This window comes from Aulonocara stuartgranti (assembly GCF_965226115.1).
Source record: "Aulonocara stuartgranti genome assembly, chromosome: 12".
Classification (NCBI taxonomy): Eukaryota; Metazoa; Chordata; class Actinopteri; order Cichliformes; family Cichlidae; genus Aulonocara; species Aulonocara stuartgranti.
Genome location: NC_138948.1, coordinates 35,410,880 through 35,427,775, shown reverse-complemented (window position 1 = coordinate 35,427,775; position 16,896 = coordinate 35,410,880). Strand labels below are relative to the sequence as shown.

Below are 16,896 nucleotides of genomic sequence, written 5' to 3'. Positions count from 1 at the left end.
AACTATAAAGATGTTTACATACAGCCTATAAACATGGAGTGATGGTACTACAACCACAAATTTGTTTCACAGCTGAAATTAATCAGATAAAAAAAACCCATTATTTTTTAATGCTGTGCCACTGGTATTCTATTTGTACTTGTCTAGATTTATACTCCTCTACACCTCTTTAGATGCTGTATTGCTTTAAAACATTGATGTGAAGATACCAGTGCCCATTCTGCTGGTTAAAAAAATAAGAAGGTAATCTTTAAATACACCAAATGTTCAGGTACATCCTGAAGGGTGCAATATTCCACACAGGCAGGAGGGGTCACTGTTTGAAAACAGTTGCAGGTCAGCTAAAGTACATACAATGGCATAACACTGCAAACCAGGGATACTGGTTAAATGACCATAGGGAGATTTTAAATGGAAAAAACTAACAAAAGATCAAAATACATATGTACATATTACTCACAAATCATATCAAGTTTGAACTCTTTTTTTTTTTAGGGAACAGAAGTCAAATTAACCATGGGTTCAATCTGGTTACAAAAAGCTTTCTTCACATTAATAAATACATTACTCATACGTCACCTGCATGTGGGTAAATCCTAGAGTCATACAGGAAGCAGCGGAGCCAGCTTCCTAGGCCTATACTGATATGTGTGTGAGCACATGGCTCCTGACAGTTATTTTGTATCCGTAATCATAATGCAACAATCAAAAAGAGAGGTGTTTGGATAAACTGTTATTTATTTTCAGGCTGTTTTTTCAAGATCCAGTGCATTTAACAGTGCATTGAAACATTTGATGCTGTGACGCAAAATTACCTAAACACCAATGAAAGGGTAATCAGAAACTTACAAAGTAGCCAGTAATCCTGGTGATGACTCGTGTGAACTTAAATCTTCTAGAAAAATATATGTGACCCTAGGACTTGTCATAGGATGCCAATTTAGCCTGCAGCCTGAAAATAGAGCATAAAATGTAAATCATGGATGGAAGGTTACATCGGACACCAAAAAGCATGTATTCATGCACCGCAGACGAGCTTTTCTACACTTCACCCAGACAAGCTGTATTTAAAACCACTAATGTCAGAACCAGTCATAACGTACTGCATGTAATGTGCCTAACACAGATCATCTCCTGTCTTTTCCCATGTGTGTGAAAGGGCCACAATGTCTAGCGTTCATGACAGAAAATGGCATCACACCAATCTTATATTTACCAAATTACATTCAAGCTATAATTTTTGAGAAGGTTCATGACATGTAGGTAAAATATTTTCCTCTACAAAACTCTAAATGTCCTTTGGCATCTTTGCTTTTTTTTAAAAATTAGCATACATCTTTAAATTAAATCAAAAGTAAGAAATATATGAAACTGATGTTAACGAGGCAGCTAGTGACTAGCTGAATAAAAAAAGTGCTGATGAGTCTTTGCGGTCACATGAGGCTCAGCTGAAGGAGATGGTGAGGAAAAGGTAACGGAAGGAGAGATGATGCAGAAAGGCACAGAGTAGGTTTCCTCCATTGTGTCTTCACTCCTGCAGTTTGAACTGGAAAGAACTGGTGCTCCATTTGGTTGTGTCACAGTCAAGCATGGTGCGCTCTGTGAAGATCACATTCCCTTCTGCATCTATCAGGATAATTGTATTGGTTCTGAATGGATAACAATACAGAGAAGAAAACAATTGTAAATTTAATATCTAATAAGTATGACAGTGGTTATGAAAAGTCACTTTTCAGACACTGTTTGCCGCTGCCCTGCTAAATGATGTTTTGATAGCTTTGGAAAGGACTAACCCTCTGACCTTTTGGCTACAAGAGAGTGTCTGTACTCAATAATCCAGTGTTTCATTGCTGTGGAGGATTGATTACACTGGGGATTTTTTGTGTGTGCCAAGAGTTCACTGTTCTGTGATATTGCTGTCTAGCACAGTAGTGTAGGTGGAGTTTGGGTGCCCCCTCGAATCCAAGAAATATATTATTATTTGAGGTCTGTCAATTCAAAGCTGCTTTTTACCTGTCCATTTGGAGACAGTAAAAACTAATATTCTTAAAATTCTATTCCTAAAATTAAAATCACAATTCAATTTCAAGTTAATAATATACAATCTTTTGATTTGACTAAAGCAGAACAATATTTAAAGAAATTTAAAAGGCCTTCTGGGTTTTGTTTGTTTGTTTGTTTGTTTTTTTGCTGTATTATGCTTTTAAAAACATCAAAATCCACAGTCAGATTACAACAAAAACAAACAAGAAGCACTCTGAGAGCGCAAATTGTATTCAATTCAATTCAATTTTATTTATATAGCGCCAAATCTGCTGCGACCGGTTGGGCTGAGAGAAGGAAGACAGGATAAAAGATTGTATTTTATCTCTATTAATATTCATTGCAGATGCAGATATGGAAAGCTGGAGTCTGTGTCGGGATCGCCAAGTAGCTGTTCCTGGTTCTTGGTTCTCCGGCTGTTGTACCTGTGTAGTTGGTGCACTGTCCCACAACATCACTCATGCTCAAGATTTACACAGGGCCAGATACCTACATTCAAGCTACCTTCTCGTAACAGCACAGTGATACAGAATTTTAGGATTTGTTTTAATAATGCACAAAAGTATTACAACTTAACTCTTAAAAATGTTAATCAAGAAACTGGGTTTTATGACGTGCAGCATGTCATAGCACGTAAAGCACGTGCAGTGCTTTAATTTGCTTCTCTTGCTATCTATGCATTTTTTCTGATACCTTCACAGGTGTTGAATAAACAAATGTTTGACCCTCACACAGAGCAGCTGTGCACGTCAAATAATGAGAAGTGCCACAACTTCCAATGTGTTAATGCATCAACTTCACTTGCAGCACAGGTGGTGGACTTTAAAGAAGGGTAACAAGATTGAATTGTGCAACAATGCTGATGAAGTGAAGAAGCTTCTCGGATGAGAGGTGAAACGTCTTCAAGCAACTTAAAGAAGTCCAGACGCTTTTCTTTACAAGCTCCTTTGACTACGATGACCTGAATGACTGAGAACCTTCACAGACAACAATGCTGATTCTGTAGTTTATTGTATGACACCGTTATGTTTCCTTTACATGAACTGTGGGCAGTAGTAGCACTGATGTTGGTCGCTATGGTATTTGTAACTGTGGGTGTTCCTGTAGGGCTACGCGTGAGAATTCACAAATGTGCTGTTGCAACTTCCTCAAAAGCTGCAGTTGCTGCAGCCTCTGAGAAATGCTCACAGATTGATAGGTATGTTATGGAGCCTCGCAAGGCACATTGAAGAAAAAAAATTTGAACATGTATTTTGCGAGATGAAGATAGTGCTCAGTGGAAGGGGAAACACTCGTGGCTAGGTGTACTTTGATCTGGTGGTCTTTGTTGCATTCATTAACAACCAGCTGCAGTACTCTGTACAGCTTTACAGGTATTGATGGAAGCATGATAAATGCAAAGAAAAAAACTCTCAAGATCTTGCAAAACATTTGTGGGATCTTGCAAAAGTAAGTTTTGACAGAATTTGTTCTGTTTAGTGTGGTGCACAATAGCAATTTTCTAAGATCACACTTTAGCAATAAATTGACTTTGTGAAGTCCTTTATCATTCTTATTGTCATGGGCATATCCTATTATCTTTTTTCTATACATTAGATTTTATTTGTTGTCCCGTATACCAATTTGTCATTCTTTGTGAAATGCAGATGCATAAAACAGTTCTATGCAAAACATGCATGCTACTTTCATGCTGCACATTCTACAACAAACACTTATTTTGTGTGCATTTGTCTCTTTCAAACAGGTGCCGGTCCTCACCTCTGCAGTGCTGCCGTCTCCTGTAGCGCTGCATGGTTCTAAGCTAAGTTTCCATTCCTTTTTCTGTTCTCTTAGATTTGTCCTCAGGTTTGAAGTGTCTGTGTTGTGCAGCTGGTCTGGTCTGTCGCTATAACGCGGCCTCGCTGTTTCGCACATTTTTTTTGTGCAAGTTTGCATGCTTTTTTTTTTTTTGCGCACAGCGCTTTGTGTTCTGCGTCCTGATTGGCTTCAGACTATTGTTGATCTCCTCCGTGCCGTCTCTCCTGTGCAGTACAGAATCGCTGATTCATTGATTCATTAATGATTCATTGATGTTGAATTATCTCTCAGCTGCTCTGTTCTCATGTGCTGGACCTGAAAACACGGTTTGATCTTTGGTTTCTGTAATACTGGACTTATTTGTCTACGAAGGTTTGAGCTTTGAGAGCTTAAACAGGAGAGAAACGTGTGAAAATGTTCATGTCGGTCTGAGTGTATAAAGTGTGTAGTGACGGGTTTTACAGCCTTAAAACATTGATAATAACTGTGAAAAATAAAGTTGGCTACTTCAGATTTCACCAATCGCAGGTTATTTTTAGAACGTAACTCCCGCGATAAACGAGGGAGCGCTGTTTACAGATACTGAGAAGTATAAAATCTGAATCCTTTCTCTCGTTTGCTCTGAGGCGCGGGGGGGAAATATCGACAAGTCGATCAACATCATCTACAGATACATTCGACATCTCGAAAAATGTAAATTGCCACTTGATTCGTCCATTTGGTTGAAAAACCCGACCGTGAACAAGGAGCGAATATCACACCGGAAACTAAGCGCTATGCGCCGGAAGTAGCATATGCTAAGGCGCACACAGGTCTAAGTTATAGGTCTAAGTTCCCCATAATGCACTGGGTGTTTCTTCTTCACTCAACATGTGTTAGTAGACCTCTCTGCATTCAGCCCGTCTGCCCCTCATCTATCGATGGATGTTTGTTAGAGGCTTTGGTTCCCACTGTCGCTCACAGACGGTCACCTAATGTTTCCCTGTGTAACTGCAGGGTCTTTGCCTTATAACATAGAAGTAGCTTGAGGTAACTGTTGTTATGATTTGATGCTGTGTGTGTGTAATAAAGCTCCCTTACTGACAGTGGGTCACCACAGCTTGTAGCTCCATGTATTTGATGTGGCACGTTTGCCCTCGCTGACACAACCCTAAAGGGATTTGTGTGTATGAATAAAGTTTATTGTTCATACAGTTCATTGCCGTATGTCTATGAAAGGCTGAATGAGGGTTGTAGCTCCCTCAGCAGCTGTGGAGCGATGGCTCGTGGTCACCTGATTCAGCCCTGGAGATGTGGTTGGTTAGACACGCTGCTTTAGTTGGACACTACAAACCACACTCACCTGTTTACACAAACACATACACACCTTTTGTGTTACAACCACCTTGTTACACTCAAACACCAGATGATGCATCTGAGCCAACTAAGGATTCACTGAGACTGAAGCTCGAGATCATAAGAATTTGAGGCTCAGCTGATACAGTATCATAGGACAATCCAACCATTGTATGTCAAGAGACTATAGGCAGTAAAAGCTCCATCTGGAGGAGGAACGACGTGGTTCAGAGCGTTGCCTCCTGCAGCTGGTGACATGTTCAGATTTCAGCTCTGTCGGTTAGAAAGTCTGTTTTTGTTTTTCATCTGTGTGTTGCTCTTTCATCCTTTTGTTCTTCCTCTTTCTTGCATCAAGCTGGCTGACTTCACCACTGATGAGGTAACCATGAGCAGTAAGCCTCGTGTCGCTCACAGTTACATTTAACATAGTGCGATAAACACACTCAGTCATTATAAGGTACATCCTCTAAAGGTTCACATAACAGACAAACAGGATAATAAAAATAATCTGGTTCTCTGCAGCGTCCTCAGATGAACAACACACAACATTATTAGACGTCTCAGTATTTGTTACACTGAACACAAATATAAACACAACACTTTTGTTTCCATGAGCTGAACCGGATCCTGACTGGTTTTGCGACATGTGTCATTGTGCTACACATGTACGGCATATTTCAGAGTGGCCTTTTATTGTGGGCAGTCTCAGACACACCTGTGCAATATTCATGCTGTCTAATCAGCACCTTGACATGCCACACCTGTGAGGTGTGGCATGTTAGACTACTTTTAATTAACTGCTTCAGCCCACTTACAATGAAAATGTAACAAAAAATCTTGTTCCTGACCTGTGCAGTATGTTAACACTATTGGAAGTAAAAATAACTCTAATTTTGAAAACACAACTTTCTTTCTTTCTTTCTTTTTTAATAAAGCTCTGACTTGTATTATGAGTCTGTGGTCTGGGAGAGAGTCTGTAACTCTGTCTGCAAAATACAGGATATAATGACCAATGTTGGGCAATTAATTATATAGTTACTTCTTCAAAAAAGTAACCGAGTTATGCAAACAAAGTTTTTTGCAGCTGTTTACCTAAAAATGTAGCCAAGGCGTTTTTTAATTAAACATTTCAAACTATTTACAGAACAATCAGCTGTTCTGCATCAAATCTGATGCCACACAAATTATTTGTGCCACTCCAAAAAATAATTTGTGTCCACTATGAGATGAAGGAGAACAACAGCCTGATACCTGCAGGACAACAGCAGATGTATCACTGCTGTAACACCTGTAACATTCAGCAGTCGCCTCATTGTTCTGACACACACAACAAAACTGCTGACTACACTACACACTCACTACATAAGATTTGCGTTAAACGTCGCAAATCTCTCTCCTAAAACTTCCTCCCGTTTCTAACCCTTGCCATATAATTTTTGATTGGTCCACATGGTACATTTTTCCACCAATAGGAAAGGGTGGTGGGGTGTTGTTTTTGCTCACAGGCTTTCGAGCGTTTTCCTTATAAAACGGCGTTTTCACCGTTTCTTCCCGCAGTAAATATAAACAACGACAGTATTCAGGAAGAAAACCAAACATTGCAGATATTTTTATCATAACTCTGGTTGTACGCGGCCGATCAACACAATTTAAAAACTGGTATAAAGTCCACACTTTTCCCGTCAGTTGTTCCGTCGGTCCTGCTCACATCTCCAATGGTTGTACACGTTGTCATTAACGTGGCTTCACTCCACATCAGCCGCTTTGCTAAAACACCGGTGTCGGCGCATAAGGACGCGTCAGAGCCTGACAGCGACGTTGATTAGCTGCGTATATACGAATGTGAATCGCGTGATTGGCTGGACTACGGGATAAGGTGGCCTCGTTCTAATCCTATACGGGAGCAGCCAGTCACTGACTAACACTGCAAAACAGGATTGTTAAAGTTTTCATTTTAATTTCAATTCAGGTGAATTTTTTTTATTTTTTTTTTGTGCGCGCAACGCAGATTTTCTGTGCAGAGACCGTGCCAGCAGTGCGCAATTGTGTACGCGCGCAGCTTAGAGGGAACATTGCTTGCGAGTGTCGGGTCTTTTGTGTTTGTAGAAAATGTTTCATATCTCTGAGTTCAGCTCATGGAAAACAGGAGCAAAAGCAAAAGTGTTGCGTTTATATTTTTGTTCAGTGTAAATGATAAAACATCAGGTTTGACCCAGAATACAGTTTGGTCCACATGGTGGCGCTGTGAAAAGTGCGCGCTGTACTGGTGGCACCAGTGTCCCCAGCCCACAGACCAGTGCTGCCACTAATCGAGTTTCATTAGCAGCATCTAAATGCTGTTTAAAGGTGGACTTCATCTGTCACACAGGAGCAGTTTGGCTTCGCTTTGCTTAAATAATGACCTGGTGTATTTCTGTATACACACCTGCTAAGGATCAGGTGACTTTTATAATAAAAGGTTAATACGTGAAACCTTAAAAATAAAAAGAGCTGTTTTTAGCAGTATTTAGGCTGCAGTCTGTGTATTATGTCCATGATATTCTACATTACAGTAAAAACAGTAATTATATAAAGAACAGATGGATCAGGATCCTGTCTGTGTCTTTACTATGATCTCAGCTGATAATGAGGCTTGAAAGAGACATGTTTGAACTTTTGCATTGATCAGACAAATAAGCCTGCATGTTTGCATGAGCTTTACCTTTAACTGTAAAACATGAAGCCTTTATTATTAAAAAAACAAAACCCTTTTGGTGTCATACGGGTAAGAAAGCAGCGAAGCGTTTTTCTCTCTAACAGACCTTTCATCTGTTTTCTCTGCCGTTGCTCTGATGGGACCTGCAGGGTGTTTTTGGTGACGTGGAGGTTTGCACAGTTGCTGCCTGTGGTGTGTGTAGAAATGTTCGTCTTCTAGTCCCACTGTGAAGCACATAGACGTGTCCTGACTTCCTGTCTGTCCCACACTCTGTTGTCTCTGTTTGTTGCTGCCAACAGTACAAGTCATCTTTGCAGATTTTACTGAATTAACAAAAACATTTTTACTGAAAGACTTATTCAGTAAACACGTTTGTTACACTGAGACTGAAAAAGAGATCCCTGTTTACGCTCATAGAAAACGAGCCTCTGTTTTACTTTATTGAAATCATTTCTAATCACAGACAGGATCAGCAGCGTGCAGCTGCAGTGAGGTGTTAGTAGAGGAGCTGTGTTTGTGAGCTGTAGTCTGGATCAGGTCTCTGTGGGAGACTCGGGTTACAGTACTTCTGAATATCACACAGCACATTTCTTCAGAATCGGTTGCTGTTTGCTAACATTTGACCTTTGCCCTTTTAGGCTGCCCTTCTGGCGCCCGTCGATGAGGACTTGGGATCTGACAAGAAGCAAACTGGGGGAAGCAGCAGAGTACCAGACTTCCCTCCTCCAGCAGGCCGGGAGATCTTGTTGCGCACCTGTGTGCCGCGACCAGCAGCGTACTCCAAGGCGCTGCCTCAGTGGCTCTTCTGTGTCCTGATGAGGGAGGAGTTTAGGTTGGCCGGAGCCTTTTCCACAGACACGTCCTTCTTTTAAGTCCTGTGAACAATTCACACCTGGGATAAAGATAAGTGAAGGACACAGGATGGAGACTTTCACATAAAACAATAAAGCTGAATTGAACTAAAGTGAATAATTTGAAAATGACTCAGTGTTTTATCAGCGACACGTTACCGCAGCCTTTTAAGATCACTGAACCTGTTACTTCAAAAAACAACATGTAATGTTGAAGGGGACAAAGAGTTAGTTCATGTTTGACACTGATGTTAATCAAAACTTCCAAGATCCAGGTTGAATAAAACAGCATTAGGTGTGTGATTTCACTCTGCTCCACACACCTGCGTGCTCCAATCAGAGACACCAGAGGAACAGGTGATGAATGTGATGGGGAAGCATACGCAGGTGTGACATACAGAGCCGTGGGAATTACAGGACATTATTACTGTTGATATATTCTCAGCGATCAGCTGTTAGTGAAGAGCATGAAAACCTTACTGCACGTCGGTCAGCTCAACTTAGCTCGCTGGATAATTTACTTGTCAGCTTGAAAACATTTAACTTTAACAAAATGTTCACCAACACGGGTCAGTGTAGGTCACTGAGTCATCCTGCACACTAGCCCTGCCCCGCCCACCTGTGTTTATACACCTCTGCAGCCCCTCCTCCTTCAGCCGGGACATTTGTTCTAGCCTTCATTCATAAACTCGGCTTTCTAACATGCAGCTAAAGTTCAGTCTGCATGCTCGACCCACATACTCCTGGTAGCTGAAGTGAAATACTGCTGTGCGTAAGGGTCGGGCGGGTGACCACGTCACCTGGTCATGGGGTAAATGCTGCGGCCGGGTTCAACTCTGACCTGAGGCCCTTTATTTCTCCCTCCCTGCTTTGCTGTCTGGTCTTCATTGTGCTATTAAATACAGACAAAAAAGTTTGTTCTCCTCCTTCCATCACCACCTTTGTTGCATGTAGAAAAGTGTCATATAGAACCAGTCGTTACTTTAATGGTCTGAACTAAACGGTCGGGTGGCGCCAACAGCGACTAAGAATTTTCTGGGCCAACAGGATTTGTGTTTCAGTCCCTGATAAACTGACCCATCCTCTAAAAAACAAAACCCAAAAACTATATTTACAAGATAAATGATCAGAAATAGTAACGACAACAAAAGCACAGGAATCATAGATCCAACGGGACAGGCTCGTTACAATGAAGGAAAACACTGAGCGACTGTTGAGGCCCTTATTAGTCCTACAAAACATAACAGAAATGTTACAATAAAACACAGAGGCCTTTATTGTCACGTCCATCGTACTGTGACTCCTCAGCACATTCATCTCCAATCAGCAGCTTCCTTCACTGACCCAATCACAGGTCTCAGGCCAGCTGTTGTACTCAGGTTTGGATTATTTGCTGAGGTTTTAGATCTCTGGACCAAAGCCTTTAAAAGGAAACAGTTTCTCAGAGGTTACATCAGTAAATATGATCTCACTGTTACAGTGATCATTCACATCTCTGATTAACCTCTGAAGAGACACATTTGGTCCTTAGCGACGCCTCTGTCACAGGCGTCTGTCAGAACAACAGCGTGTGTTTGACACAGTCCATCATGAAGAGAAGCAGTTTTTCTTCTGAATTAGTGAAATAACTGGTCTGTAAATTACAGTAACACGAGTGTCATTGTTAAAACACAGTTTATGAAACACTTAATTTGTTGTTAACTTATTGACAACGTAAACATTTGCTGGTTGCCACTGTAACTGATGACTGTGTGGTCACATGACTGAAAAGTAAACAAATATCACAAAATAAAGAAATGCCTCCAACTTGTGTTACGAGTAGTTAGTGTGCAGAAACACGGCTGCAGGGTCAGCCCTCCCTCCACAGTCGCTCATCAGGCTGGTCGCAGCGCGTTTGCCTGTCTACTGATGTCTGCATGAGCAGAAACACCAATTTGAGTGATGTTATGTAATTCAGGATTCAATCAATGTGTCAGTGTTTGTTACTTTGTTACATTAATTTTTTAACCACGTTATTTTGTTGTGGGATGAACTTCTGCAAACAACAACATATGGCAACAAAAAACAAAACTTGCAGTTGGAATCGATGGAGCTGTGAGATGATGGGATGTCGACTGGTTCACTAACCATTAACATTTGGGATATTAGGATAACAGTAGCGTGTAAACATAAGCAGTGCAAACACTTCCTATAACGACACATTTACAGTCTAGTTTGGGGAAAGCTGAGGAATTAGGGTGAAGAGACGGTGGATGTTTAACCCTCCCTTGGTTTGACAGCTCGCTCAGCCAGCGAGTTATGAATGATGTTCTTGATAGACTCCGCCCCCGCGCCTTCTAGGAAAGTGTGGTGATCTCCCTTGATGACGTGGACCGACACCTCGCCATCACAGACCTGAAGAAAGACGCAGTACACAGTTTGAACATTGGAAGGCTCAGACAGAGTTTATAGAAACACACACAAGCGCACACACGCACAGTGAAGATAAGTACTACAGACTGATGTAAATGTGCATCGGTACCTCGCTGAGCTTATAGTCAGCTCCCAGGTTTTGCTCATATTCGCTGCTGGTTTCGGCGCGCAGCAGCTTCACGCTGCCGTGGTATTTTGCAGTAGGTACATATGCATCAGCAGCCTTTAGCTTGTAGTAGAAGGCGGAGGCTGCAAAGTGCAGTGAGTCTCGGTCGATGTCCTTGTGAGCGGAGGTGATTAGGTCCACGGCCACACTGACGCGTGCATTCAGGTCTGACAGCGGGAGCAGAGTCTCCAAAAGCTGTAGGATGTAACCATGGAGACGACTGTAAGTTCATAGCAAACGTTACCGCGTGCTCGCGGAGATATTGTTGTTTTCAGAAAAGTAAGTGACACATAATTAATGAACATCACAGATCTTATGTATATGAAAATGCAAAATGAAGATGTTTTGATATTCAGGAGTTACAAATGTCAGCTTTCAGTGAGAAACTGTACGAAGGTTTGATTTAACCGCATGTTTTACTTTAGTCTCCATAACAGCTCCAAACATCACATCATTGTTGAGTCAAACCTGCACCACACACAGACTGTGCTGGAACAGCAGCTCCAGACTGTGTTACAGTCACCATCTTTACCTTACAGGCGCCGTGAGGCAAAAGCTCAGGTTGTGTGGCCTTTAACGCTGATGCCACATAAAGGAATACTTGTGTGTGAACCTGTGGGTCAGAGACAGTATACCTTGTTGTATTCAATGCCAGTGAACTGCTGGATGAAGGCACACAAGGCTTCAGTCTCAGCCTCAGACTCGTTGCCGGGTGTTAGCTTGGCTCTGTAGCTCTGCAAATCAAAAACACAGTTAAACCTGTTCACATGCAGATCATGTGACCAGAGCTCATCCTTCAAAACCAACATCACACACGCTATACAGCATATACATGAAATAAAGATGCGCGAGTGTTTCTCTGACCTGTGTGTACGCTGCCACATATGAATGTGAGCCATCAAAGAGAAACAGGAACTCCACAGGCTGATTCTGGGTCTGCAGCTGAGAGCACATTTCAAATGCTACACAGGCACCAGAAGAATATCCAGCGACTCTGTACGGGCCGTCCGGCTGCACCTGCCTGACGCAGCTCACGTAGTAGGCAGCCAGGGACTCAATGCTATCCAGAGGAGCAGCTGCAAAGGAAACACATGAGGGGAGTTAGTTTGGCTGCACAGTGACATAAACAGCTGATGCACAACATGTGAGTGACAAAGGTCTGAGAACAGAACCACAAACTTTTAAACTGTGAAACAAAGAAAACATGAAATCACATCAGGTCTTTGGTTTTCCTCAGGCCATTATGGAGGGAGCTGTATATGTACAAGTGTTTGTAGTTTCACCTTTGAACAGTCAGACTTTCAGCTTTAACACATTTTGCTGTTTAACAGTTACACACGTTTTGATACACATGATTGTGACACCTGGTGAGGACGCACACTCATCATTTGATGACAAGTAAGGACACGTAGTTTCCACGATGGTTCAAAGTGTTGATTTTGTGTTTTAAAGTTTTTCTCTGTGACTGTAAAGTCATTTTAATATGAGCCCCATTATGCTGACAAACCCACGCAGACGATGCACACAGCTCAGCAACACCAACAAGCCTGAAACTCAAATGACATGAAAAGTTATCCATGAGGCGCCAAAACACAACAACAGCTGCAGCAAAGGCTCTTTGTACTGTAAGATGAAGATCCTACAAAAGTAGAAGCCTCACAAACCACATGTAGACTGGTTGTGCAAACTCCCACAGACCCTGCAGTCGAGAGGATAACAAGCTGCTCCAGTGATCATGACCAGGACACAAACTGCTTCCTCCTGAATCAGAGGCCTGACTGACAGACACACCCTGGCATAGAGGAGGCTGAGGAGTGTGACAGTTGGAGCACACGCTCAGGTCTAGGTCTTTAAACAGGGGAACCACCACCCCAGTGTGCCAGTCCAGAGGCAGCATCCCAGAGCTTCACGCAGCGCCGTGTCAGCCAGGACGGCCCTGCAACACCCAGATCCTTCTCATCAGCCTCAGGTCTGTCCTAAATCCTAGCAGGAGCTACCACGACGCGTACCACAAAATGCATCGCACTGGTTCTTCCCAGTAGTTGGAACTGGTTGTCTGCTTGCCAATGAATCCTGCTTATTGGTTCCACTTGTGCTACAATCAGGACGAATTGTAGTGGGTTAGGGTTAGCTGGATATGTGCTGGATATGTGGTGGAGGGTAACTGCAGGAGAAGAAGCTAGTGGGGGAGTAGAGCAGGGGAGGATGTGGGTCCCCGGGGCCTGCTGGAGGGCAAGGGCCATGCCCGATGTGAGTAGCAGCAGGGCCAGTGCGCCCAGGAGCACATCTTTTTCGACCGTAAGGGAGACAGGAGGCCGACTCACTGCCTCGGCTAAATGGAGAGGGAATTTCAGAAGGGCCAGGGCACAAGCATGGACCTTTTTCAGCTGTAAGGGAGACAAGAGCAAGGTGTGACGTAGGTCCCCGGGGCCTGCTGGAGGTCCAGGTCCACGCTCGATTTGAGTAGCAGCAATGGCCAGTGCACCAGGAGCACATCTTTTTCGACTATAAAGGAGACAGGAGGCCGAACAGGTCTCTGACCCTTCAGCATAGACAGGTGGCTGAATGGGCCCCTTGGGCCCTCCAGCCGAGACAGACAGCTCAAACGGGTTCCTCTGACCCTTCAGCGGAGACAGACACCGAACCAGCATGTGTGGAGACCTCTGGCAGTGTGGACACTGGCTGGAGCTTAGTGGCACATTGGCTTGGCTCAGGCAGTGGTATGCAGTCCTCAGAGGGCTGAAAGTGTTCTCCAACACATCCAGCAGAGGACAGAGGACTCTACTAAAAAATCCGACTCTACTAACCTATCAGAGGCTGCTTAAGATCAGAATGCAATCATCTGCAGTTTTCTTCTTAATTAACAATAAACTTAGTGTATATGTACTCCTAAATTTGATGAAAGTGATAAATAATAGACAGCTCTCTCTCTCTATATATTCTGACATTTAACTAATTCAAAAGATATTTCAATATTTATTTATCTAAAACAAAACAAGTTAGAATAGCCTTTATTGTCATTGTACAGAGTACAACGAAATTGGAGTGCCACTCCCTTGGTGCAAGTTTCAATAATAAATATAAATGTAAAATATAAAAAGTACAAAAAAACAATCGTAAGTACTCAAACAATAGTTTGTACAATATATACAGGATAGCAGCATTAATATAATGACAGTATGAATAGCAGCATAATATAATGACAGTGACGGTATGGAATAGGTTCAATTGTTTTTGTTCTTATTTACTACGGTGATAGCTCTGGGAAAGAAGCTATCCCTGAATCTGTTTGTCCTGGTTTTATGTGACCTGTACCGTCGGCCTGACGGTAATAGTTCAAACAGTTGGTTGCTGGGGTGAGAGTAGTCCTTGATGATATTGCCAGCTCTGCTGAGGTACCGAGAGTTTGCAGTGACCTCCATGCTGGGCAGAGAGCAGCCAGTGATCTTCTAGTTGCAAGTTCACTCTAAATTGATGTTTAACAGAAAAAAAAAAATGTTTTTATGTTTTTTCCCTAAAGTGTATGTAAATATCTGGTTTCAGCTGTGAATATTCTGCTGTGTATTGAAATTCCTCTTGTTTTGCATAGAAATATACTGAACAACATACAAAGCATAATATATAAAATAAAATCTACCTGAGTTTTTTCTTTGAAAGAAGCCACTTATGTCAATTGTTGTGTTCATCAGTACATAACTGAAACCGATTACAGTGCTTTGTTTAGCCGTGGAGGGAAACAACTGAAAATATGAAATAAACACACATGTAAGCTAAGACTCTCTAAAAAAACATCATTGTTGTTGTTCGGATTTTCATTTCCCCATTTGTTGATTCACTCCAAGAGCAAGTAACGTAATATGGGTCAAGTGATCAGTTTGATATCAATCTTTTGTGATACACCGTCATATTTACATTATTTGTACAGTATGAATGATTTGCTTTGGTACCTGGTCAAACTTAAGCTCTCCTCTGTCTGCCTGTCTACGCTTCTCCTGCAGCAGTTTCTCCCCCCTCGCTCACATGCGTAAGTGCTATGCTCAGTCACCCAGTGCCTGAGCTCAGATCATACCAAAATTAGGGTGAATTTACGACTGTGCGCTATGTGCTTCGAATATTGTGTGTAGTTTTTTGTTTTATACAGTTGGCAGTCAGGCATCAGTAACAAAATCACCAGGCTCACAGTAGACAGATTCACAAGAAATTCATTTGGGCTTAGAAGGAATAAAACAAACAGAATCCTTAATTAAGCTTGCGTTAGATTGCAAAATGGTCCCAGATGAAACAGTCTTAACAACACGAAATGCACAGTTCTTTTGTAAAGGTTCTTTTTATTTGGAAGGAAAAATAAGCACAGACAGAGTCCCCAGAAGTGTCCAAAAAGTGATTTATTAAACACACACAGTTATACAGTGTGGGAAGCCGGTCTTCGATCTTCTCTGCTCGTTACAGAAAGCTTTATAGCCTAATATGACGTCAGAACATTTCCTAGAACTCAGCTTCTCAGAAACCTAACACTTTCTCAGGCTTTATGTTCCCAGATATGGATGAGGGAAAACATCTGGTCTAAACAATTGTGTGTCCGAGTGTGCAGTTTGTGAGATTGTCTGTCCAGGCCAACAAAAGGTCGCTGTCCTCATCTGACTTTACTTTGGGCCGCCTGGAGCCACAGAGATGCTGGTGGTTTTTGCATAATAGAATATTACAGAGGAATGTGTCTTATTCTGCGTGCTCTGGAATACAAGATTAAGCAGATTTACTAAATGATAAATGATACATGATAATGGTGATGATCAACTGATACTAAGTGATGCAGACTAATGAAATAATAATGAAATAATGGCAGTGAAATTACATGTTTTTCTTGACAACTCCTCCTCTTGGGCTCGCTTGCGAGCCCAACTTACACCAGGATTTGTCTCACTCCTCCGTCCAGCCTACAATCTCCCTCAAAGGCATCATGGACTCCGGCGCAGCTGAACCTGCTGAGCCTGAGCTCAGGGCTCTCTCCAGCATCTTTACTAAAAGCCGCCGGACCAGAGGGATGAGACAACATCCAATCATCAATATGACAAGAAAAACAACAAAAGAAAACATGGCAGACATAACAACACTCTTCCATTGCCCAAAGACAGACGTGAACCAGTCTCCCGGTCCAGTGTTCACACCTGATTGCTCATGCATGGTTTTAGATAACATTTTCAGACTCTCAAGCGCCCTAGTAACCGTACCGTCTGGTGCAGTATTGTTGGGTATGAACGTGCAACACATGTCCCCAAACATGGCACAGACACCACCTTTCTCAGCCAACAACATGTCCAGGGCCATTCGATTCTGGATTCCCATTAACGACGTCGGGCCTAATTGTTCCGCAAGGCCTTCTACCGCGTCCCTAGTGAGATTAGAGAGTCTCAACACATTATAATGGACATAGTTAATGCGATCGACATTTTTATTCGGAGTTATCCATAGAAACACACTTTCAAAGCCGGCCGCTATCTGATTAACTAACTTATACTCATCTGGAACTCCCCTGGGAACTCCTATTGAGTCAATCCAGGTTGGCGAGTCCCATCTTGGGTCATATTTGTGCATACTGT

The 16,896-nt window shown here is 42.3% G+C and overlaps 2 protein-coding genes and 1 long non-coding RNA gene across 3 annotated transcripts in view; 2 read left to right on the top strand and 1 right to left on the bottom strand.

Annotated features, from left to right (window-relative positions):
• LOC309718862 (glutathione hydrolase 5 proenzyme-like) overlaps window positions 1-16,896 on the top strand; it is an 88,699-nt gene that overhangs the window by 54,758 nt on the left and 17,045 nt on the right. The window lies entirely within an intron of this gene.
• Window positions 6,848-8,834, top strand: LOC309718879. Its single transcript, XR_014280105.1, has 2 exons — window positions 6,848-7,144; window positions 8,509-8,834. It is a non-coding gene; the product is annotated as an uncharacterized lncRNA (long non-coding RNA).
• On the bottom strand, window positions 9,696-12,533 carry LOC309718873 (fatty acid synthase-like). Its single transcript, XM_082554484.1, has 4 exons — window positions 12,164-12,533; window positions 11,935-12,033; window positions 11,243-11,494; window positions 9,696-11,115 (listed from the first exon to the last, which is right to left on the bottom strand). Exons 1-4 carry the CDS (start codon window positions 12,251-12,253, stop codon window positions 10,978-10,980), a joined length of 579 nt encoding a protein of 192 aa, XP_082410610.1. The 5' UTR covers window positions 12,254-12,533; the 3' UTR covers window positions 9,696-10,977.